The 24,917-nt window shown below is 26.8% G+C and overlaps 1 protein-coding gene across 3 annotated transcripts; it reads left to right on the top strand.

The window, feature by feature from the left end:
- The first annotated feature begins 237 nt into the window (after window positions 1-237).
- On the top strand, window positions 238-24,024 carry LOC129988830 (uncharacterized). 3 transcript variants are annotated; one of them, XM_056097101.1, is made up of 14 exons: window positions 267-355; window positions 1,778-1,911; window positions 2,917-3,014; window positions 4,641-4,775; window positions 5,657-7,338; window positions 8,990-9,201; window positions 10,992-12,556; window positions 12,647-12,763; window positions 12,839-12,940; window positions 14,997-15,137; window positions 16,900-16,985; window positions 19,365-19,421; window positions 20,359-20,453; window positions 23,874-24,024. In XM_056097101.1, exons 2-14 carry the CDS (start codon window positions 1,887-1,889, stop codon window positions 23,900-23,902), a joined length of 4,344 nt encoding a protein of 1,447 aa, XP_055953076.1. In that variant the 5' UTR covers window positions 267-355; window positions 1,778-1,886; the 3' UTR covers window positions 23,903-24,024. The 3 variants fall into 3 exon arrangements, with proteins under 3 accessions (XP_055953077.1, XP_055953076.1, XP_055953078.1); XM_056097102.1 differs by lacking the exon at window positions 1,778-1,911 and having other exon boundaries at window positions 238-355; XM_056097103.1 differs by lacking the exon at window positions 20,359-20,453.
- Window positions 24,025-24,917: the final 893 nt, after the last annotated feature.

Below are 24,917 nucleotides of genomic sequence, written 5' to 3'. Positions count from 1 at the left end.
AAAGTATAGAGAAGCAACAAGAAGGGTCTAGTTCTATTTCTATAATCATGAATAGAATAGACTTAAATTAAAAGTATGACTTTAGAATTATGTATATAAATATAAATAAAATATCTAAAATTTGAATTCCTTATTGTGATTTGATCCAATATTTTAGCTTCGCTCTCTAAAAAATATATTAATTATATCTATGCTAGCGATACGCCTTCAATTATGAAACCAATAGTAGAACGGAATTGGAAGCACACATTATTTTGGTTTTCCGTTTTTGTTTGTTTTCAAATTTGAGTTCTTGTAACTAAGGTAACGAAAATGTCTGAAGATTAATTTCCGTTTTTAAAAATGTCTCAAGCCGGTAAGTTTTTTTGATAAATTTATTTTCTAAAATTGTAATGAACCCCAAAAATGTGCAATGTGAAGATAATATAACATTGTCACCGAGAGGAGTTACAAATTTTTTGACGTACTGAAAATTGTTTCTGGAATGGAATTTGTCATTATGCAAATCATTTAAAATATTATTATTATGAAGCAAAGTTATTTATAAGCTGTAGTCTTTAAGATATCTATATACGGGAATAACAAATTATTTACCTTTGGTATTTTCACTTTAATATGAGTATTAGTATAATGTAATAGAATTTCAGCGTAATTTAGAAAGTTTTTAAATAGCGTTTGGGGAAAAGTTTGTATTTAGTTTTAAAAATGCACACATCAGGAAAAAAAAAATATATATATATTAAAAATAGATAAAATTTATTATTATGAAAAATGTTTATTGTAATCTGTTTCATTATATCATGTAATTAAAAAAATTTAATTAATTTGTATCAAAAAGTAATAATTTGCGAGTAATAATTGAATAATTTACAGATTAATGTTTTTTTTGAAGAAAAATGAAGAGGACGCTGAATATTTTCTAATACTTTTTTGCAGTTTTATACTTTCCTAATTTGTTTATAATTTTGGCTACTATTTGTTCTGATGAATAAATGTTTATGATTTACTTGATTTGGCATTCTACCCATAATTTATATAAAAAATATAACAATTGTAAAAATTGCAAATTAAATTTTTTATAAGAATGTAATTTTTAAAAATTCACTGATATACTGAACTTTAAGTATATTAATAATTTGACATAAGAATCATGAAGATTAAAATTATTTTTCAAATTTCATCTTTTGTATATCTTTATTTAGTTTAAAGATCATACCAATATTTTTTTCTTCAATTAATTTCTTTTTTCAAATTATTATTAATTCTGATATATGTTATGTGCATATGAGTATGATTGCAAGGATTTGATGTAGGTGTAGTTGCTGCTAGGGAAACGCAAGAAAATATTGTCACATAGCTAAGGGTCTCAAGATTTTTTCTCACTATTTTCAAGGAAATTTTGATATTGCATTTTTGTTTTATGTATTAGAGCTATGTATTCAAATGTATTTAAATTAAAATAGGATATTATTTAAATTTCAGAACTCTTCTTAAGTTTATTTTTCTTTCTTTCTTTCTTTTTTGCTTATATTGATGTTTTCAAATTCAATTGTCGTTAATTATGTGACTGACTAATACTCATATTAGAAATTTTTGTGATTGATTGACATATAAATGGCAGTACAGGAAGCATTTACATTATAGTAAAAAGGTTTTGTAATTTTTTTACCATTTTATTAAGAATTATATTTATGTTTTAATTTTTTTATTTGCAAGTAATGATGCAAAAATAAAATGTAAAACAGAGCATGTGATTGATACTTTAATCACTTATTAGGACATGGAATTATTGTGTACCTCAAAAGGAATTATAGCATTTTCTGCAAACAGTATTTGTCTGTCTTCAGTTGAATATTGTCGAACTTCATTCATTGGCAATTTTCGTCATGAAACAATCAAGAAGATCAGATGGTTTGAATCATCCTTTTTTTGTTTTAGTTTTAAAATCTCCATTGCAAGATAAATTGGACCAATATCAAATTCTAAATATAGTTGTTGAGAATCAAGTTTTTACCTAACAAAACATTCTATAAATTGTTAAATTGCCTAATTGATTCAATGCATATGATTAACTTTAATATTGGTTCTTAAAAGCAAGATTTTTTTGCATATTCAATATTAAAATTTTTTATTTTATGTTGTTATTGCTTAAGCCAGAAAAAAAAAATCCTATCATTCTATTTAAGTTCTAGAACATTTTATTTTGAATATTGATAGCTACTTATTTTTCTAATTTTGTTATCACTTTAAGTTTAAAATACTATAAAGTATTTACAAACAGTATTGTTTCATTTTTGTGTTCCTACTTTAAAATTTTTCTTATCACTATATTATTTTTTATCAATTTCAAATTAGTTTAAATGCTAATTAATGTACGTAATTTTCCATGATTTATATTTCTCCTCAATTTACACTTGCCTCTATAAAAAAATGACAAAGTGAAATAATGCAACATATACATCCTATATATTTCTATTTGAGATAAATATCATCCTTCGCAAATACTTTTTTTTATTTACTCCAAGTACACAATTTTTAGGTATATAGTTTATACATTAGCCTGAGGTCAATGTTCAAATCACATTGCTGTAAACAAGATAATTCATGCTGATCAGTACTCGCATGTGTTGATCATTACCTATGAGGTTTACTGTTCTCTTGAAGGTAGCCTGAAATTAAATGTTTTGGTATTTTAGATTTCATAATATTTGAACAAAAAAAATAAATAAATAACTGATTATATGAATATTAAATTAGAATAATTTTTTTTCATTTCCTTTGTTTTATGGTCAAAACAAAAATGGGATAATATCTTAAAAATGTAAATTTTTATACTTTTGTTTCATTGATAAATGACAATGATACACATTTATATTCAAAATTATTGATTTGCATTTTATATTGTTTTCTTTTCAGCTTTACTACAAAATCCCATGAATTTTGAACGTCTTGAAGACTTTTCAAGTTACACATCATGCATAAAATTTTTTGGAAAGCCTATCATTCCACCATTGGTAACATAAATTTTAATTTACTTTCTGAATAATATGATAAAAAGTATTCGTGAAATTTTTTTTCTATAAATAGCAACAATCATACAGTGGACTCTATTTAATATGATCGCAGTTAATGCTATTATTTACCACATTATTATGAAAAACTTCCTGCTTTGAAATGACGTATTCATATGTACTAAGAATATTTACATAATGTTCTAAATTTTGAAGCAGATAATTTATCAATCCTTCGTTTTAAACCAACATCAATTATTGACATTCACAGAATTGTTTGCGACACTTATTAAGAAATATCTGAGAATCATCTTTCCTATCGAATAGGAGCCAGTTTCTTTTATCTGGGTTAAAGTGATATGGATTGATTTAATCTGATAGATTTTTTTCCACATCTGGCTTTAAATCTGTTAAATAGCTATAGACCATTATTAGCAGCAATTGAATTATAAAAGCAAAATGGATAAAAAATCATTAATGTGAGAGTGAAAGACAAAATTTAAATTCTTAACTTGTATTAAAGTATATTTAAAATTGTCAATGCAATGCTTCAGCTCAGTTGGAAATTTCATAGCCTCTTTTTAATACTTTAGAAAATTGTGAGCATTTTGTAAGCAAAATTAAGCAATAAATGTTAATGTCACCAATAGAAATTTGTTGAAGAAACCCTACGACAAATGCTAAAATAAGGCAAGCATTTAATATTTTGAAATCAAGAATCATCATTTAGTGAATTTTTTAAGGATAATACAATAATGGACAATTTATAGTTAACTATTAAGAAAAAAATATCAATAAGCAACAATTATTGATTTTTTAATTGGTATTTTTGAAATAAATTATAAGCAAACCAGAAAGAATGTTTTATTTCTTTTCTCTTGATATGATAAAAATGTAATTGATTCTACCCAGTTTGGTTATAGTTACAAAAAATTTTAATTCTTAAAGGGATCACTTAAGTCGCTACTACTGTAATTTATGTATTTATAGTTTCTGTGTATTATTTATTCAGTGCAAATCCATACTCTGCTATGAACTAAATGAAATGAATTTCAAGGTTACCATAACCTTATTTGAATATCATGTAATTTTTTTAAAAAAAGTTTTACATTTTGCTTGTTTAATTTCAAGACTTTGCTTGAATTTAAAAAAATAAACTTTAATTATTGCAATGCAATTTCACCATTATTTTTATAAATGTATATTGATACTAATTAAATAATTTGAAAAAAAAAAAGGATTGCAAGTAAAATTTTTATATCTTGCATGATTTAGTACTTATATACTACCCATGCATCCTTTAAGAGTATGAAACTTAATGCAGATTCCACTTTAATTGCACCAAACAGCTATCTGATCAGCTAACCCTTTAAAGAATTAATTCATAATAAATTTTGGTAACTTTTCAAAGTATATTGTTTAGATATTGGCGGTTTGTTATTTTCTTATGATTTTTCTTTATTTGGCAAAAATGACCAATGGGATGAAACCGAAGTACCCATGATTCTTTAATAGTATTTCTTGAACTCTATTTTTAAAAAAACTATATTAAATGAAAAGCTATAGCACATCTTGATTTGATAGAAGCATGAGATGTATTCTGATTTTATTTATTTATTTATTTATAAGGTAACTGCAGAAAGAAGAGATGAAATTTATACTCTCCGAGCATCAGCAGTTAAAAAGGAAATTGAAATTTTGAAAAGAAGAGAAAGTTATTCACATCCTTCAAGAAAAGTAAAAGAAATTTATCATATGGTTGCGGTGAGTTCAATTATTTCTTTATATATATATATTTATATTACAATGCTTTTAAGTTTCATATTTACTATAAGACCGAATTGGTTTAGTTTATTTGTTAACTTGACTATAATCAAATTGCATGCCAAATATTGTTAGTACTGCAATTTTACTTATCAGTTATGTGTTTTACTGATTTTACAAATTATTGTTTGTTATATGTCAGGTACATATATGTATTTTAGCAGCTAGTGTATTAAAAGACAAGTTTTTCTCACTTGCTGTAACTACTTGCTAACTAGTGATGCTTGATGATATCTATTGTTTAATTAACTGAAAAATCACCAGATCTTTTCCCCTCTATATGCTTACATTTTGAATTGTTGTTCACTTCACTGTTGTTTTGAAATTTCAAGTTTATTTTTTAATTGTTTAATTTTTTATATATGTATAATTATATTTCTGAATGTAATCTAACACAATTATTGTAAATTCATAAATATATTTATTTACTATTTCTTTTCTATTGATAAATGCAAAAAATGTTTTTAAGTTTGATTGACTGCAAAGTTCTTAATATGCATATCAATTTTTTTGGTAATGAAAGAAATTATTTTTGAAAATATGCCAAACCAAATATGCAATTTGGAAAAACCAAGGGTTTTAAAATTTCATGAGTATTTTACGTATTAAAAAAATACATAATTCAATTTATGCCATGAAAAATTCTGCAGTGTTATTAATGCAACATAATTTTTGCAATCTAGAGGAGTGAAAATCCTCTATTAAGGTTTTAAATGTTAATTACGCGCATCCATTTCAAACATCATACTATAATTATTTTGTTTGTAAATGCGTAATATATTTTTTAAAGGCTTAAATCAATTGAATTATTTTCCTTTTAGGAACACCTCGGATCTAGCAGTATTCCCAGTGACTTTGTACCATATTTTGGGAATGCCCAACGTAATGTTAGTGCCTTGCATTCTTTTAATGGAAATGGGCTAATATCAAGTCCATCAGCAGATATCAGATCCTTTGAAAGTTCAATGCACATGTCCATGACTAAAATTCCGTCAAGTGATATTTGTAGTACGGTTCATACAGGGGTGATTGTTTGCCCTGATGTTTACAATAAGAAGCACGAAAATACTAGAAGCATTGATGTGAAGTCATTTTCACGTCCTGTTCCTCCAAATGAATTCTGTTTCCATATGGCAAACCCAGAATGCTCTTTGTGCCAAACTGAACATCCTCGTGGACCATTTCCTCTAGCAGGGGTGCCTTATATAAATTCTCCAGCTGAACGAATCTGCAGTGTTTCTGATGAGGAACAGACTTCTGTTGCTGAAGAAACTGAGTTTGAATCACTTGTTACTGTTATTTCTGGTAAGAAAATCAATACCCAAGATACTGATAATGAAAGCACCTTCACTTGTTTAACACAAAGCACAGATCTTGAAAAGTATATGGACTATTCTATTGAATATTCCAGCACAGATGATGGAGCTTCCTTAAGTAAATCTCAGATTTCCAATCAACTAAATATATCCTCGAGATCTGATGATGCGAGCTCTGAAACTCTTGTTAATACTGAAAGTGAGTTGACACCTTGTGCTTCTGCTTTACCAGAACTGAATGGTTATACCAATGAATATAATTCTGTAAATTTTGATACTAAAAGAGAAGTTTCTTCCTTAACAACATCAGCTTCACCCGATCTTCAACAAAGAGCTCATTCTGTTGACAGTTATATGAAAATAATTAAAACGTGTGCCAGAAAGTTATATATGAAAAAATCTCAGAGTGAACCTTCTCACTCTGATATGTCCAACTTGAGCAATAATTTTTTGCCATTGACAAGTTCCTGTGAGGAAGATAATAGTAAACCTGCCAATTTGAAGATGGAAGTTTGTGATGCTCTGAATACGTCCAAGAATTCAGTACATCTTCAGATTACTGACACTGAGTTATCCTGTGATAATATTGGTGATTCTCCCACTGAGGAAAAGAAGACATTTAAGAAAGGACATATAAGAACTAATTCGTACACTCTTGAAGAACCTTCATCTGCTTTGATAATGGCTCATGCTGATTGTAACTGCAAAGATGATTCTGAAACAGTAATGTCTCCCCATTCTTGTTCTAGTGAAAAAGTGATTCTACAAACTCAAAATCCTGCTTTTAAAAAGGAGAAAATTAATATTGTACTACCTCCAACACCAGACAGAGATAAATATTTCCCTATTTTGAGTTCTGCATCTTGTTATCAATATGAAGCTAAATTAGAGACACTTACATTAGATACAACAGAATCAGAAGCTCTTCCTGAAGATAGTAGTCTTTCAAATATAACAAATTTAGAAGATAGTGATAAGAAAGAAGAGGAGGCATCTAAATCGAATGTAACAGAATCTGAAAGTACTATGGATGATATTTCTTCACAGTCTAATACAGCTGCTGTTGATGATGAAGAAGTAAATCTGGAACAAGTGGAAATTTTGCTTGAAGAAGAAAAGAAAGATACCATTTCTGAAATTGGAATGAAAGCAGCAGAGCCAGAGCCCAATGAACAAAATATTGTAATGTATGGATATATATTTCTTGAAATAATTTTTATATCAGTTGTCATATCTGTATACATGTATATATTTGTTGCGTATTTGACAAATTAAAAATATTTTAAATTCACCTTTATAAAATATATAGTGTATAATGTAATTATGTGATGCTTTAAAAACACACATAAATGAATTAGCTCTTTAGCCTAAAATTGGTTTATAAAAATATTAAGAACAATGAAAATATTGTAGTCTGTTTTCGAAAAGGGCAAAATACGTCAAATTTTCCAGAAAATTATATAAGAAAGTTTTAATTTCAAATTTCAGATGCAATATTCATGCACATTAACTGTAAATTTTAGTATCTTTTTACTTAGGTTTTAGGGTTTCAAAAAAAGCTTCCAATGAAAATATGCTTGGCATTTATTTATTCTTTAATAATCTAGAGTGAATGTTGTAGAAATCTTTTAAGAAAGAAATAAGACACTAATTTCAAATCAAAATTTTGTTTTGAGTATTCTTTTATACTTTGTTTTTCCGGTTATTTAGAAAATTGCTCATTAATAATCAATATAAGTATATCATTGATTCATTAGGATTATTTTAAGGATAAGAACTTACATATTCTTTTATATTTGTGTTAAAGATTTATTTTTTGATTGAAAATCTCCTCACCCAAATAGTTCTTTTATTCTTTTTACCCATATTAATAGTAATAATAAAAAAAATGCTTATTTTTCATATATCATCAAAATAATTAGTAAAATTTATAAGTGCCATTTTAAAGAAAAAGTTATCTCATTAATTATTACTCACAATAAGAATAGTAGAAATAGTTTAAAATTCTTTAATCTTTCCAATTCCATTGTTTCAGCTGTAAATATATGTATATAAGGTAATAAATAATATTCTGACTAAATTACACAATGAATTATACTAGATAATTGGTGTTGTAATTGATTCAGAATCAGCGTGCGGTGTTGTTCTCATTAATTTAGGAATTCTAATCAGCTCTGATATCTGCTTCTTTCATATCATGGCACTGGATTACAGGAATTTCTCGGTTATCTGAAGATATCAGATTAAAAATCAGACAGACTAGTAAAAGTGATGGATTAGTAAAAGTTCATTAAAAAATAGTTAAAACTTATGCTCAACATTAAATAGAAAATTACATTATTGTAGCAAATATTACAAAATGCAATTAAAACTATGAACAGTGTATTGTTAACATTACTTCAAGGAAGAAAAAAAAACAAAACATCTATTTGCAGTGATTCCCCCCCCCCATATACCATCCTTAAAATACTAGACTAATAAAGGTTGTAGATTGGAGAAATACTGGATTATAGCATTGAATAGATACCTTTGCATTGTGATATTATTACTTCTTTATTGGTATATTTATTTGTCTCTGAAACATAATTATGGCAAATCTTCTCTGTTGATGAAGTATTTATAGTTTATAGTACCTAATTGCAATCAAGCTTTATATATATATATATATGTATGTATGTATGTATGTATATATATATATATATATATATATAATTTGAATTTGTATATTAAATGTATATGTTTATGTTATTAAATATTCTTGTTATTTAAATGTTACAATTGAAACAGTAAACTAAATTATACTTATCGATGCGTTTACTAATATTTAGCTATTTTTAGATCTTCTACTAGTCAAAGCAAATTAAAGGGAGATGATTTACAGGCTTATTTGAATGAAATAATTCTTGAGATTCAAGAGAAACAACAATCACGAGTGCAAAAACTTCTTGAAGAACAAAATAAACAGTGGTTGCAACTCCAAGAAGAGTTTAAAGAACAAGAGAAATTATTATGTGTAAGACTCAATCTAGTTGGCATTCCCTCAACAAGTGGTAAGGTTTGATTTGAAACCCTTATATTGAATTATTTTTTTTTTAATTTCATACCATGCTGTACTATAGTTTTTATTCTTTATAAATACAATTTAATTTTTATGTCCTTTCTCAATGCAAAAAAAGGATGTCAAAATATGTTTCTACAAAACTCATTACAGCAAACATTTTTAATTCTATATGATGATATATTTATATCTTTTCAGAATGTGATTAGAATTGATAATGTTTGGGTTTTCAAGATTTTATTATTTTAAAATTATAAAAAAATATTTCTGATTAGTTACAAAAGTTTTTTTATTATAGATGGCTACATCATTTTTGTTGTTTTACTTTGTTTTAGAGTGGGTTTACACTTGCCAATTTATAAAATATTCAGTAGGCAGCACATTCATAGAAAGGCTGTAAAGTGCTGTTCAGTCAATGGCAAGTACTTGTCTTGACAGGACAACAACATACCTCTGTATTGTATTTTTCGTCGGGTTTTTTTCTTTTTTTTGCATGGAAAAATTGATCACTTATTATAGATTAATTCCGATATTTTCAAATGTTGAAAAGGATAAAGATCTGAGAATAGCTGGAGGTGCTACCATAAGAAAATATAAAAATATTAGATAAAAAGGAATCAAAATGCTACAACTATTGCAAAAGAGAGACAGGTGATTATTGAACTGACCACTGAATACAATGCACAATGAAAAAGAAAAATTCAGGGACGCCAAAGCGGCAATTTATAGCCAAGCATGGAATGCCTGAATCTATCTTATGAAATTTTAGCAAACATAAATCAGTCCTTTTCTGTTCATGCGCTGCCTATTGGTTGTCTTATAACTGGCCAAGTGTAAACCCACCTTAATAATTTATGCTATCATTTTTTTTTAAAATTGATGTTTGCATAATATGACTCCAAAATGAGATAGTTATTGACTGACTAATATATATTACTGGCATTAAATATATATTACTGGCAGTATGTTTGTTGTGTGTATATATTGTATTTATGTGTATATATTGGTTATTATTTTAGAAACCATTATTTATAAAACTATGAATCTAAGCATTGTAATATAATAGATCATTTATATTTCCATTCAATTTTTTTATAACTTTAGAAGTAATTTTCATACATTTTCTTTAAATATTCTAGTGTCCTTTATATTTGGTTTATGTAGTTTGCCATTAATTTTTTTTATTTGGTTCAATCATTTTTACTCAAAATCAAATTATAATTTGTTGTATTGTTGGAAAAAAGGAATTGTGTTTTTTGATGTGCTGTAGGAAAATGGGACAATGAAAATGATATACTATTGAGGTTAAATTATTTTATCTATTTAAATCCAAACAATTAGAAAAAAAATCTTTAAAAAATTAGCAGAATGTTGATGCATAAGGTATTGCAAAGATTCACTAAATTTGTTTCTTATCCTTTTCTCCTAGATATGATCTTTAGTTTTTTGATCATGAAAAAACTTATTTGAATAGAAACAATGGTGGTGTTTGTTTAGATTTCTTTGTCATCTGTGTTATATTTTTAAAAAGTTGTGATCTTCTGTTTACAATAGCAAATTTAATTCTAATTTCTAAAAATTATGTTTATAATATATGATTGTTTTATTTTAAGGTTTATTATAATATAAACTTTTTACAATTTTACAAAATGTTCTGTTTGTTAAAATAAGCATTTACAACATCACTTTGTGTTTGTTGCCACTATATGTATGAAATTTTCTTATACATTTTAAAAATGTTCTTGCATTTATGCTATTTATTCTAACATTATGTTCTTTCAGATAACGTTTTGGAAAACAAGCCTCCGTCCTCAAGCGGTGATAAAAGTAATCAGAATTTAGTTGAGTCAATGCCATCTGATTTTCAGTTGTGTCCAGACTTGAAGAGCTTGTATAATTCAAATATCATAAATATCGATGATAAAGAAAACCTTACAACAACAGAAAATTATTCAAATACATCTAAAATAAATTTACCAACAGATTCCGAAAATAAGATCAGTGATGAAGGGAAAGCTTTTGTGAATGAGAATTTATTCAATACTTTTACACAACATTCTAACATATCTGGAGATTCAGTTGCCCCTTCTGATAAAAATATAACTAATACCTTGAAGTCATCTGTTTCTGCAGATAATAGTAATTTTAGTTTTAGTTTCACTAATGATTCTTTAGAGAGATCCCATACTGTTCATTCTACCATATCCTCAAGATCTGCTAGCAGCTTGGAACATCATAAGCCTCAGTCATTTAATGATTCTGCTGGCAGATGTAGCAGTGCACAGTCTGGAAACTTTGCAACTTCAATACCATGTAGTCATAGTCATTCTAAAATGAATAATATATCTTCTAGAGGTGTGCATCCTGTCAGTTATGGACCTACAATTAGTACTTCTAGTTACTCCCTTTCCAACAGTGCATCTGAAAACATACAGGAGCCTACTTATAAAAAACCTGCAAGCTTAAAGCTTAAATCAGGTTATGATACTGATGGTTTTTTAAAGGACAGAGTTTGTGATACTACAAGCAAATGGCTTGGGGGAGCTTATCCTTCTATAGCAATATCATCTAGTTCTCATTTAGCAGCTTATTCTTGTTCGCATTCAGAGATGCAATTGTTGACTGACCAAAATAATCAAACAAATGTTTTTAAAACTCCAAATTCTCAGAGAAAACAACAAACTGAGAAGATTATTCCTCCAACATATCATCCATCTTTGCATTGTGATAACATGGCATTGAATGAAATGGGAAAATATTCTCAAAACTTATCTGCATGTCAACATGTCAGTAGTGGGGAAAATTTTGGAGAATTATCTGTTTTTACTAGTTTAGGCAACTGTACATCAATGGCTTTACCAATAATCTGCAATTCAATAGAGGATAGATATTTTGAAAAACATTTTACTTGTAGTCAAGATGATGCATTTAAAGAGCCTGCAACAAACTTAGAAAACTCTCATTTTGATGGTGCTATTCATTTTAATTCTAATAAACAATATGAAAGAGAAACAAATGCATCAGCATGGCAACAGTGGCATCATGGACAAAATGATTTCTCTGTAAGTGCCACTCTAAAGAATAAAAGTTCAGATCTTGATCAAATGAATCATATGAATTCTACAATTTTGGATTCCAATGCACATTCCCATACCAGTATGTCAAGAAAAGTTTTTTCCAAACATCCCTTAAGCATACCAGTAAAAAGCCAAAGTGATTCTTCTATCAGCCAAAATCTTCATAAAATGCCTCCTACAAATGCAGTTCCTACTACTCAAGCAAAAGTCGAGAAACAAATTATTTCTTCCTCTTTGACCAATTTGAAGAGAAAACATAGCAAAGACTTTGTAAGCTCGATATTACATTGACAGTTAATTCTTTTTATTTTTTTATCATTCTTAATTTTTATTATAATGAAAATTTGTATTTATTTTCAGATTAGAGACCCAATTCTTCTCAGAAAATTTGAAAAACTCCCAGCTTTTGTAAAAGGGTATCTAACAAGAAGGCTTTTCAAGACTGAACGAGTACAAGGATTGATAAAAACTTTACAAGTAAAGTGTCTTATTTTTTCTCTTTTAAAAGGCAAATTAAAAACTATTTGCTTGCTAATGTTATTTTCTTATTAGGATACAGCTCTCCTTATTGGGAAGTTAGGCGAAGAATTAACTCTGAAAGGGGATGCTGTTTCTGAGCATGATGTAGACTTCCATAGACAGCTCATAGTGCAGGTAATTATTTCTTGGAATTTAATTTGATATTAAATTTGGTTCTGCAACAATGCCATGAAGAATTGTTGAATTGATATGATGTGCTTAACCAGTTATTTTGTTTATACTACAGTTCTATCAGAAAGGATCGAGTATCCTATTTATAGGAAGTTGCATTTCATTTCTGTCGAAAATACTCCATTGGTTTTTTTTTTATTTGTTGTATCTAACATGCCATTCGTTATTCCTAAACGATTTTAAACGAAGTATACTACCCATTAACCTGAATTTAAACTTTAAAAATTTTTTTCTTTTGTTTTATTTTTTTAATTCAATTTTAAATTATTGCAATAAAACCCCCCCAAAAGTAGTCTTTATTTTTTATTATATTGTTACAAGTTTGTAAAATTGCTTCCCGGCATGGTTGGTTCTATCACCGGAAAGACTGATTTACAATCATCTGTATTAGATGCTGCGCGGATGCTGAACCAGTGATCCTAGAGCTTGGCGACTTTGGCGACAAAATAGATAACTTGCTGAATAGATAAGAACAAAATAGATAAGATGCTGGAAACTTCGAGAATTTTAACGATCCGCCCATGGGAACCGAGATACGCCTGATTGACCTAGAAGGTTCTCGGCCCGTCTCCCGGGAACTATAAAAGGACGGCAGTCTCAAGCATCAAGGTGTCGTAGTCGGAGCCACAGACAAGTAACGAGTCTTCGAGAGGATAGCGAAGCAACGACGGAGTGCAAGCTGGTGCTGAACCGAGCTGTGCGCCGAGTACTGTTGTCCACTGTGGAAGCAGCATCAAATCGTGCGTGGAGTAGCCAGTCTTGTAGTAGTGAGTCGGCAGTTGGATACAACTAAAGCGAAGAGACAGAGGAGTGTTTCAGCCGTCCGGAGAGACCGTAGAGCGAAGCTCCGAGGATCCTCTCTCCTGCTGAATTCTGTCATGTCGCTTTGTGTGCTGTGGTCGATTACTACTTGTGAGCTACTGTTTTCTGTAGTGTGCTGCTGTGTGCTGTCCTGTGTTCTTCTCGGCTGTAAATATTTGTTGTCTTTCTGTTAGCGTCTTCGTGTTAAATAAACGTCGTTGTTGTTTTCTACTGAAGACTGCTGACTGTGTTTTCGCACCATACACCCACTACAAGCGAAGCCGGTGATCCGTAATAATATTCTATACTATAAAGTCATTTTAATATATTTCTATAAAAATTTTTTAAAAATGGTGTGCATCAGTTTTATTATAATTTTTCTTTTAAAAATAATTAGAAAGTAATTTTACTCCTTGGTTTTTCTATTCTTTGTGTTTTTATTATAATTTAAAAGAAATTTATGGAAATCTGTGCTTTAAATTATGTTGTGCTTTAATGGATTAAAAGTAATTCTTATTATTTGTTCATGGATTAATTCCTGATTTTATGAAGATTTGATCTGCTTGTTTTGGAAAGCCACCAACTAATTAAGAGATAAAACGTTTTTACTCCATTTATTTGTATTTATTAAAAATAGTACTTATATTTTGGCTGGTTTCTCTAGTGGCACAATTCTTAAAATTCCATTTTAGGCTTCACATTTTCATAGGTCCGCCCCTCCTCAATAAAAAAAAAAAAAAAAAAAAAAAAAAAATCAGAAATCAACTGTATAATACACAAAAAGGGTATATTTACAAATTTTTTCATCTCTTAGTCGGATGAGTTTGTTCTTTTAGCAAAACTTCAGTATCCCCATTATCAGTTCGTTCATCTTGTGGTGATGCAAATAGATGAAAATTAGATGCAATTACGCAAATTTTGCAAACATTTTCCTCTTTTATATTTCTTGTATATGAAATTTATAATTATTTCAGTGTTTTTTTATTGCATACACTTGAAATTCCTTTAGAAAAATGTTTGTGATTTTTTAGTTTGTAGCCTGAAATATTCATTACTAATCCCTAATATATTGTGATTAATTCTTCTTGTGGCAATGTTTTTGGTTTTACTGGTTTCATACAAACTCAAAAATATTTGTACTTATTAATTATATTATTTAATTCAAATTTTAATTAATTGTGCCAATATTTATTTTTAGTTGATGACAACATTTCACAGTATTTATGATATTTTCTGCACCATAAGTATTAAAGAAAGAATGAAGATTATTTCTGAATCTCGCAGCTTAGAACAAAAGAAGAAAGCTGCTGAAAAGTCTAAAGATTCTCCAGTTCCTGTTGTATGTTATATTTTCCTTTACTTTCGCTTATTAATCATATTGGATTTTTTCTCTTTTAATGTGTTTTAGAAGAACAAATTAGATTTCCTTCTGTCAAATAAGAGATTTGTTTTTGTATTAATTAATTTTTTTTTAATCCAGAGAAAGTGCTATTTTAAAGGAAATTTTGACTATTTTTACATAATTTTTCATTTTTCCTATTTATTATATTTGTCATTCTTGAAAAGTTTGTTCATTTATTATATACTTGTTTTTATACTTTTTCTTAAATTCTTGCAATGGCTAAGATGAAAATAATTCTATGTTGGAAACACATGTCAATTGATATTATTTTGAATAGTTCAACTACAGATCATATTTAATTTTTTATTAAATATTTTCAGTATATCAAATTTATAACATTGAGCAATTTCCAACTTTTGTTTATAATTTTAAGTTATTAGAATTTTTTAAATAAAATGTAAAAGAATATTGCTTATTGTATACAAATGAAATAAAATTATGTATTATTTTAATAGAATGAAGTTATGCTGATAAATTTTAATGACTTTTGGCTATCTTTAAATGATCAGTAGTTCTTTTGAAGGCTTTTGATTCTTACATTTTTCGCATCATTTTGCTTTTACATTGAACTGAACAAAAATCAAGAAATATATAAACTTTAGAACTTCATTATTTTAATTGGATGTTGTTAACTAATAACAGACAGACACCAAATCTACATTTTAGAGATATAGCTGTTTTTACAATGCAATGAAAGAAAACCTCTAGTGCTGCAATTCTGCAAAATTTGTTATCAACAATCAATCACTGAATCATCTGGTGTACATTAGTTTTTATTTCACTCAGTTTTGAATGACTGTTAAAGAAATTTAATTGCAATTTTTGGTAATAAATTCCAAATTTATAAAACTGATTATTGGTTCTTAATTGTGCAAGTCTAGTTTTTATTAATTTATTATTATTATAGCATTTTGATATGTGTGTATCTTATGATCAGAAATAACTTACTCTTTATTTCTGTATCTTTACTTTTATTTTAGCCTTTTCAATAAATGCTAACTTAAAAATTTTGAGAAAAAGGGCCACTAGCTGAAATTTAGTATTTGGTAAATTGAAAAATTACTCATCAGTTGCCTTTTGGTTTTTGCATTTATTTATCCTTAAATTAGTTTTTCTTTTGATAGTTAACAAGATAATTTTATTTAATCTACAGAGTTTCTGTATATCAGAAAGTTGATAATTATATGCTTGATTGTGACTTGCTAAAATTTTTTGCATACTAATTTGTGTGACATTTAAGCTATGATGCACACAAGAAAAATTGTAGGCGGAAAAAAATTCAACTGGTGCTCTGAATGCTTTCTTCCATCTTAAATGTAGAAAAATATGTATAAGATTGGAACTTAAAGAAGAAGTATTTATAATATCTCATTTGCATTTTCCTTTCTTTTCTTTCTTCTTATTTTTTTTTTCATATAAGAATGAGTAAAATTTATTATCAATATAATAAGCAAATTTGTTATTTCTACATATATGCTGACATATTAGATTTCTAAATAAAAGAAACAACTTTTATTTCATGATTGTAATCACTTACTTGAAATATGTATTTTTGAATTATAAATTTAGTTTATAATTTCAAAAAACATATTTTGAACCCTCAAGGTTATTTAAATTCCATATGTTGCTTTAGGTGACAACAACAACAACAAAACTTATTTTAAAGTAAAAAACATTTATAGTTCAATTTGATTTTTAGGTCACTGAAAAAACTGCTGCAGCTGCCCATCCAAGAAGGTCTAAACTCTCTGCTGCAACAATTAAAGCTTTAGAAAGAAAAAAGAGGTTATGTATATTCTGTGAAAATTAACTTTTTTTCTAGTCATGTATTAATTATTTGTACTTATTTTTATTTTCAAATGTGGAAATTTATATTTTCTTAAATTACAGATCACATTGTCCTCATTATAAACAAATATGATTTTTTAATAATATTTCATTCTGCTTCAATAATATATATATATAAACAATGCTTGAAGCAGAGTCATGGCTGAAAACAGAAAAAAACTTTGAATTTTTAAGTTTGCTTTATTCATTCCCAGGAGATATGATTTATTTACAAGCAGAAGTGATGAGCACAATACAGAACAACACAAAACGAAATGAGGAAAAGTTGAAAATTTTATCCCTGTGAATATATACAATGAAATTTTAATAGGGATTTCTCTACATGCATTGAACCAGACAAGGGAAACATATGGATCTTTTAGAGGAATTTGTTTATTCAGCAATTTTTTATTCCTTCACTCAGAGTGTGGGAACTTGATGGCAATTTTAGAATTTGACATGAATTAATTAAATAAAAAAAAAGTGGAATGGAATCAGGAAATAAGAGAACATTTTAAAAATGAAGTTAATATGTGCTGAATTGAGCTAAAAATTAGGACATTAATTGTTTAAATTAAATTTTAATATATATATATATATATATATATATATATATATATATATATATATATATATATATATATATATTATTTGATTAGTATGTGTGTGCAGCTAAGTAAAAAATGCAGACTGTTGCTGAATATGTTTATTTCATGGAATTAAGTTTTAAAACACATAAATGAACCTTTGTTTTATAGTTTCTGGACATCTTTACTCCATGAATTTCATAACTAAGCTGACAAAAGCAAACAAATCTTTAGCATTATTCACTTTACTAATCTATTAAATAATCTTAATATGCTAGCAGTGTTTTTATTGAATTTCTCATGAGAATTTTTGAATTTTTCATAAATCCACCTCCAAGGAGTGTTATAAATTTTATTTAATAATTTATCTGATCTATGGATTTGATATGATTTTTGTGGTTTTGAAATAGTTACATGATTTCGTGTAATCAGTCTCAAAGATATATTTCTGGTAGAACTGTTTTTCTAATATCTTGGGACCCTTAACTCTGTGATGTATGTCTTGACAGTTGCTACACATATATCATAGAGTAAGGATTACCAGACTAGAAGTACCCTCCAGAACTTTTACCAGTCCTCTTCCCTTACCAGATATATTATGAATGCATGAATGAGATGTCATCAAGAAAGTAGGCTGGTTCTTTCTTTTTCTAGGGATATAGTGATGTTATAAGGTTGAGTTGTTTTCCATGCTGATATCATGATGATTACAGTTAATATGATCTCAAATGCAGACCAAAGATACTTTATTTTTGCTTCTCTTATGATATTTTATTTTTGGTCATGCTGAAACAAACATGAATAATTTTTGCAAAATGTTAATAATATATTGTGTGTAATTTGCAAATGCTAGTTCTTCCAATATGAGATAAATAATTTTTTTAAAGAAATTGCTGGTGTAGATTTTTTCAGGCAAGATTTTTTCGGCCATTTAGGTTTTTATTTCTGCAATATTTTATATTTATTTGTTAATATGTAATGAAGTGTATTGAGGCTCTTGATATTTTCTTATATAAATTTGTGTAGTTTTTAACTGCAAGTGTTTCAACCTTTGAAATTATAGCTCCAACTTTTGAACTAGTAAATTTAATTCTTGACTTTAAGGATTTGAATTTTACTTCTACATTCAACTTTAAATGATATTTGAAAAAATTTGTATTTATTAATTTGTTTTGGGAACTTTGTATTTAATCATTTATCTTGAAAAACTTGTATGTGGTAAATTAAATGAGAACAAAAGAATGCTCAATATATTATCATGTAATAACAGTTGCCCTTGATGTTAATTTTCGAATTAGATTTGAATTCAGCATTAATGTGGTAATGGCCTTAATAGTTTTTTCCCATATTTCTAAGCTTTTTTGCCAACATTTCCTGGACAAATAGAGTTTTTTGTTGGAAAGAATTTAAATCTTTTAACCCCTAATCTTTTCTACAGAATTTTAGACCTTGCTCAAAAAAAATTTCTCTTTATCTGATAGAAAAATTAATTGAAATAAATGTGGCTTAGATATTGTAATTATCAGATAATGTTTGTGGTTTCAAAACAAGATATTAATCATAAAAATAAAAGATATAATCTTTTATGTAGAGAGTATTTACAGAGTATTTATTTTTAGCCACATAATCCAAATTAAATATTTGGGTTATTGTTTTGTTCCAAAAACTAATAATAATAGAATTTCTTTTAAATAATTGCATGTATGTAAAATAATTTTTTTCTCGTACATTAAATTAAATTTTTTTATAGATCATCTATTGACAACAGAACATACACAGTTGAGGATTTGAAAGGCTGTAGAGTAAGGTATGGTGGTTTTGCTATATTTTTTATCATGATATTACTTCTAATTTTTACACTTTTTATGTTAAAATTATGTAATATTTGTGTTTATATCTCAGGGAAAAAGGATTAAATAAGTTGAAAAGATATTATAATTTTAAAAAATTAAAAATTTTTTAACATATTAATATTGTTATACTTAAATATATGTTTCTCATCATATATCTAATAATAATAAAAATGAAAACCTGTGCTTCTATGCAAACATACAGTCCAAACTTGTTGACCAAAAATTATCAAATATGATACATGTCCTGTGGATAATGAATTTTTTTCTGTTCAGGTTTCATATTTTAATATATTTTAAATTCGATTCAAGTTTCATTTTCATTATTAATTCCCCCCCCCAGAATATCTAATGCTCAGAAATAATTTTTATTCCGACTTAAAAGTGTTATATTAGATGCTTCTTTTAATAGATTGATAACAAGTGGGAGCTCTCAAATATAGATGTGATGGTTATAATAAAAGATGATATAATAGCAGTTAATATAATAGTGAAAGAAAAAAAACCACTGCACATTTTCAAGCAGATTTTTTTTTTTTTTGCTTATTGATTGTTTGAAATATTTTTTATTATTATTAAAACAAGTTTGAGATAATTAATTTGCCACATGATTTTTTTTTTTTGTCTATCCTGAAATACTGTAAGATATAAAAAAAGTGCCGATTAAGGCATGTATATGACATTTTCATTCTTTGGTATCAGTATCCCTTGTTTATGTCAGATAACCTAGTCTTTATTGCATTACTTTTTCTTTCTGCTATAATAATTAATTTAAAAGGAGATATCCTTAATAAAAAGCTGTGTACAATTCAAGCTTTAATTTTCTTTAATGCTTTATATATCATTATTTCAGAAAAACAAAATTCAATTCACTCAATCATTTTCTTTGCTTAGAATTCATTCTTCTACCTCATCCAAGTCTCATTCCTCTTCACCTTCTCGTATATATAAATCTTCTGTTGGATTAGCGCTCAAACGAAAGACTACTAGTAAGCAACATTTCTCTCTGTTTCATTTTACTAAATTATTACTAATCTCATAATAACATTTCTTTGATGTGACTTTTAATATCTTAATTACTAATATTTTTAAAGTTTTTTTTTTTTTTTTTTGTTCATTTTATGAAGAGTTTATGTTTGTGTATTTCCTTCATATAAATTAGTTTGCCTTTTAATTTTTACTACATCTATCAGCAATTTAAAAAGGAGAAAAAAAACTTTTTCCCCCTCAAAATTATTTACAAAACTAAACTAGATTTTGTATTAAAACAGAATCTCAACCAATTAATATATATATGCAAGTAAAAACTGTGATTCTAAATTTCTCATCCAACCTGAAATTAAATATTATAATTTATGTTATTTATTTATTACAGCCAAGTTATGATTTTTAAGAATTTAGTACTTCCTTTATTTTTTTTAATTAAAATTATCCATTTTTTTAAAGCACTTCTTATCTAATGAGTGGAAGTCTTAAAAAATCTTTGCCACTTTGACTTATGATGCTGGTCTGGAATTATAATAATAGAAGCTTTTGAAGCCATCTTAATGATTTTAAATTCCCCAAAGATTGATTATTTTACCAAGAATATGATTGTACTAAACTTTAACTTTGTTCTTTCTTCAGAATTATATTAAATATAAATGTGCAAATTCAAACTTCTAGGTTTCAATGGGTAATTTTAAAATTTATAATTTGATACTATGGATCATGAGGGTAGTATAATGATATCTGCTTTGCCTGGAAGACAGCAGTGCTTAAGTTATAAATATTCAATTCAGGAAATAATTATTTAAAATTGAGCTATAAGTTTATTTTCTTATCTAAAAGAAACGGTTCTCTTTATCTGAATAGTGGATTTATAACTTTTTTTATGATGGATTTATAATTGAGAAAATTTAATCTTGTATTTTACTACTAATAAAAGAGGATATGTATATGACAGGCCATTTAATTTGAAGTTTCCAAATTTTGTTCAGATATGCTTTGTAAGAGTAATACTGTCCAGAGCATTAAAATTTTAAAAAAATTAGAATTGTAATAATTGAAGTATTGAGAGAGATTTAGGTGTCTTTGTGCGATAATTTTCAAAAATATTATTGTACAATATTAATTTTTATACCATTTTAAAATATAAAATACTGTTGTTTTAAAGCCATGCCAATTTCCCGTATATTTTTTCATTAAAAAAATATTTTTGTATAATTTTCAACAGTTTTTATTTTTGTAATGAAATTCAAACTGTTTTCATTGTTTCATCAACATTTTAATCATGTTTCTTCCATATTAAAAGCTAAGGGGAGAAAAATTCAGTCAATCATAACCATAGTATATATGAGGAATAAAAAAAGTGTAATTATTGTACTATGATAAAAAACATGCAATTATATTATTGGACATTAATTTAAAGTCACTATGATGCAATGGGATTTGATTCCATTAAAAAGATTCGCTTACATTATAAATATAACTGGTGCATGGCTATTAAAATAACGCATATCATAATTTTATGTTTGTATGTACTTTGCGGAGAGAATTGTAAACATAAAGTTATATATACAAGATTTAATATAGACATAATTTTAGATTTAAACTATGATCAATTTTTCGCCAAAGGGGGCTAGTTTGTAGTAAGCAGTTGATACCATTTTTCTTATGAACATTAAATGAAATGGTTTAAAAATAAAGTTAAATAAAATAATTTAGCTATGTAAAGTACCTCTGATAGAGAAAAATTGTTTCCTCCTAAGTGTAATGGACATGCATACTAAGTAACTTCGGCGCTTTTGGTATGCATACTAAGTGACTTTGAATTTCAATTCAGTGTTATCTTACTGTGAGTTAATATATTGTGCAACAAAGAGAAAGAGATAAAGGCATTCTTTTGGCTTCTTCTAATGTATCTCAAAGTGGTAATAATTTTTTACAATTACTTAGGTTTAAAGGATGTAATTAATAAATGATTTTTATATGCAGTTGCATATTATTGTAATTTCAATAAGAAAAAGGCAACAACTGTTATGAAAAAATTTCAAATATATTGTAGCTTTAATGGATAAACCAACTCTAGCCTGTGACTTTGCTTTCACAATGTTACTTTATTATTATTATTATTTTGTAATTTTTATTTACAGCTGGAAAAAGCAGGTTTATTCAGCTTTGAATCATCTCATTGCATATAATATATTACTATATAATTTAAATAGCCCTACTAATCAATGCCCTTCAAGTTTTGGGTTATATAGTCAGCAATATATTGTTTAGCACTACAGCATATCTTCTCCTTGAGCAAGAAACAATCTACTTAAACATCTAGGATTTAAAACAATTTAATTCATTATAGTGAAGTTATTTTATCAGAAATAAATACTCATTATATTGAGTAACCCTTTTGAAGATTTACAGATTTTTAAGACAGTAGTGTGCACCATGTCAGGTGTACACTACCACATCAGGAACATATTTCCACCCTGGCATTTATATATGATTCTGATTCGACCTGACAGAATCAGGTCGAATCCTAAACTAAAAAAAAATGTCCTAAATGAATACTTAAAAAACTTTTTAAAGTTTTTTAAGTATTCATTTAGGACATTTTTTCATCTACAAAATTGTATTAATAGTTATAGTATTTAAAGCCAATGCTTACTTAATTTATTACTGATTGAAATAAAATGGCAAATTCATCTGCACTGCTTTTTTCCTAATAGTATCACATAAATTTCTCACAGTTAATATTTCCACTCTTGGTATTTCTTGGTGTTCAAAGTAATCAAGTAGAGCTTTGATGAGTGTTAGTGCAGATTTGTGATTACACTGTGTTGCAGAATGTGATTTTCTTCTGGGGTTCTTATAGTTTTAATGCTGCAACATATTGTACAATTTAATCTTCATTAATTATATCATTTCCTGCTAAATTATTTCATTTAATGATCACTTATCACTTTTTGGTCAATATTTGCACACTCATTTATATCTCATAAAATATTCAGTGCTAGCACTGTCTTCAAAATTAAGAAATTTTCCATCACTTTCCGGTAACTTTTTCCAATTTTTTTTAATCAATTATTTTAATAATTTTCACCAGAAGCAATATTGTAAGCTCCTTCTGATGCTGCCATATTTTTCTAAAATACAATAATAATATAATATAATAATAATAATTCTTGCTGTCATCTACAAATTTAAGAAAAAAATTGTGAGTCTAAATAAGTTTGGGTCATTCCATGTTATAACTTGATATTCCCTATAATCAAGGGACTACTGTATGCATATTTATTTTTGTATATTATTAAATTTATTGTGTAAATTTCCTTCATGGTTGCTGTTTAATAGCTTTTAGGAAATTAATATAGTTTTAATTTATTGCATGATTCTATATTAACCATGTTTGTTTCTTCTTTTTAAAGATGTTCGGAAGACACAACATTGGAAATAAAGAGATAAGAGTGCCTTTATTTGAAGAATATTTTGAAGGTTGAAGATTGGTTTACTGATTAACTATTTTGTTATGAGTGTGTTTAATGTTAACAAATTGGATTCTGAATTTCATTTTTTATATTTTTGTGTACTATATAACATTTGTGTTAAACTCAATAAAAATATATTTGTATAAATTAATTCTTTATTCTAGTATCATTTCATAGAAAGTTGGCTTTATTTCTCTTGATTATACTGTGTACTACTGCATACTTAATTAATACATCATACATTTTTCATCAGTATTGGAAAATGCCATTCCAACCCTGCAATGATAAACCATTGCTATGGTTATAAAATGACAGTATTTGTATATACAAGGCGATATTTAATTTTTAAATTAAAATTCTGTGATTTATTTGTTTATACATTTATTGAATATAAAAAAAAGTAATAACTTTAACTAATGGCTTAGAATACAAATATTTTCATCTTCCCAAATTTTAAAAATTTAGTACCTGATTAAAAGAATAACAATATGAAAATGTTTATAAAATACCAATTTTAATTAAATAAATATTTTATTACTAAATCTAAATTTTTAAAGAAAAAAAGATATGTTGTATTTCTTTAGCAAGTTTTGAAATATTGCTCTAATATTAGAATCAGAGTGATTATTTTGATTATATTTTTCAATTATCTTCTAAACTTTTAAAATTAAAGCAAAGTGAAAATGATTTTCTTCTCTATTAAAATAATATAACAAATAATTCTTTTCACTTGCAAATAATTTTCTCAGTAATAATTCAAAAGTATATAGAAAGATTCTGTTTAAGGGATCCTAAAACTTGAAAAAGTGAAGCAACAATTATAATATTTTGCTTGTTGGACTAAAAGAAGTTAAAAATAGTGTTTATTGAGTGAGCGAATATAAGTGTTTTGCTGCCCTATCCAATGCACATTTATAAGGCCTCATTTTTAATAAGATATCCAATTTAGTTTTAATAATTCCATACGATTTATTTATTAATTTT

This window comes from Argiope bruennichi, chromosome 10 (assembly GCF_947563725.1).
Source record: "Argiope bruennichi chromosome 10, qqArgBrue1.1, whole genome shotgun sequence".
NCBI lineage: Eukaryota > Metazoa > Arthropoda > Arachnida > Araneae > Araneidae > Argiope > Argiope bruennichi.
The sequence above is the reverse complement of the archived record's forward strand: the minus strand, read 5'-3'. Positions and strand labels throughout refer to the sequence as shown.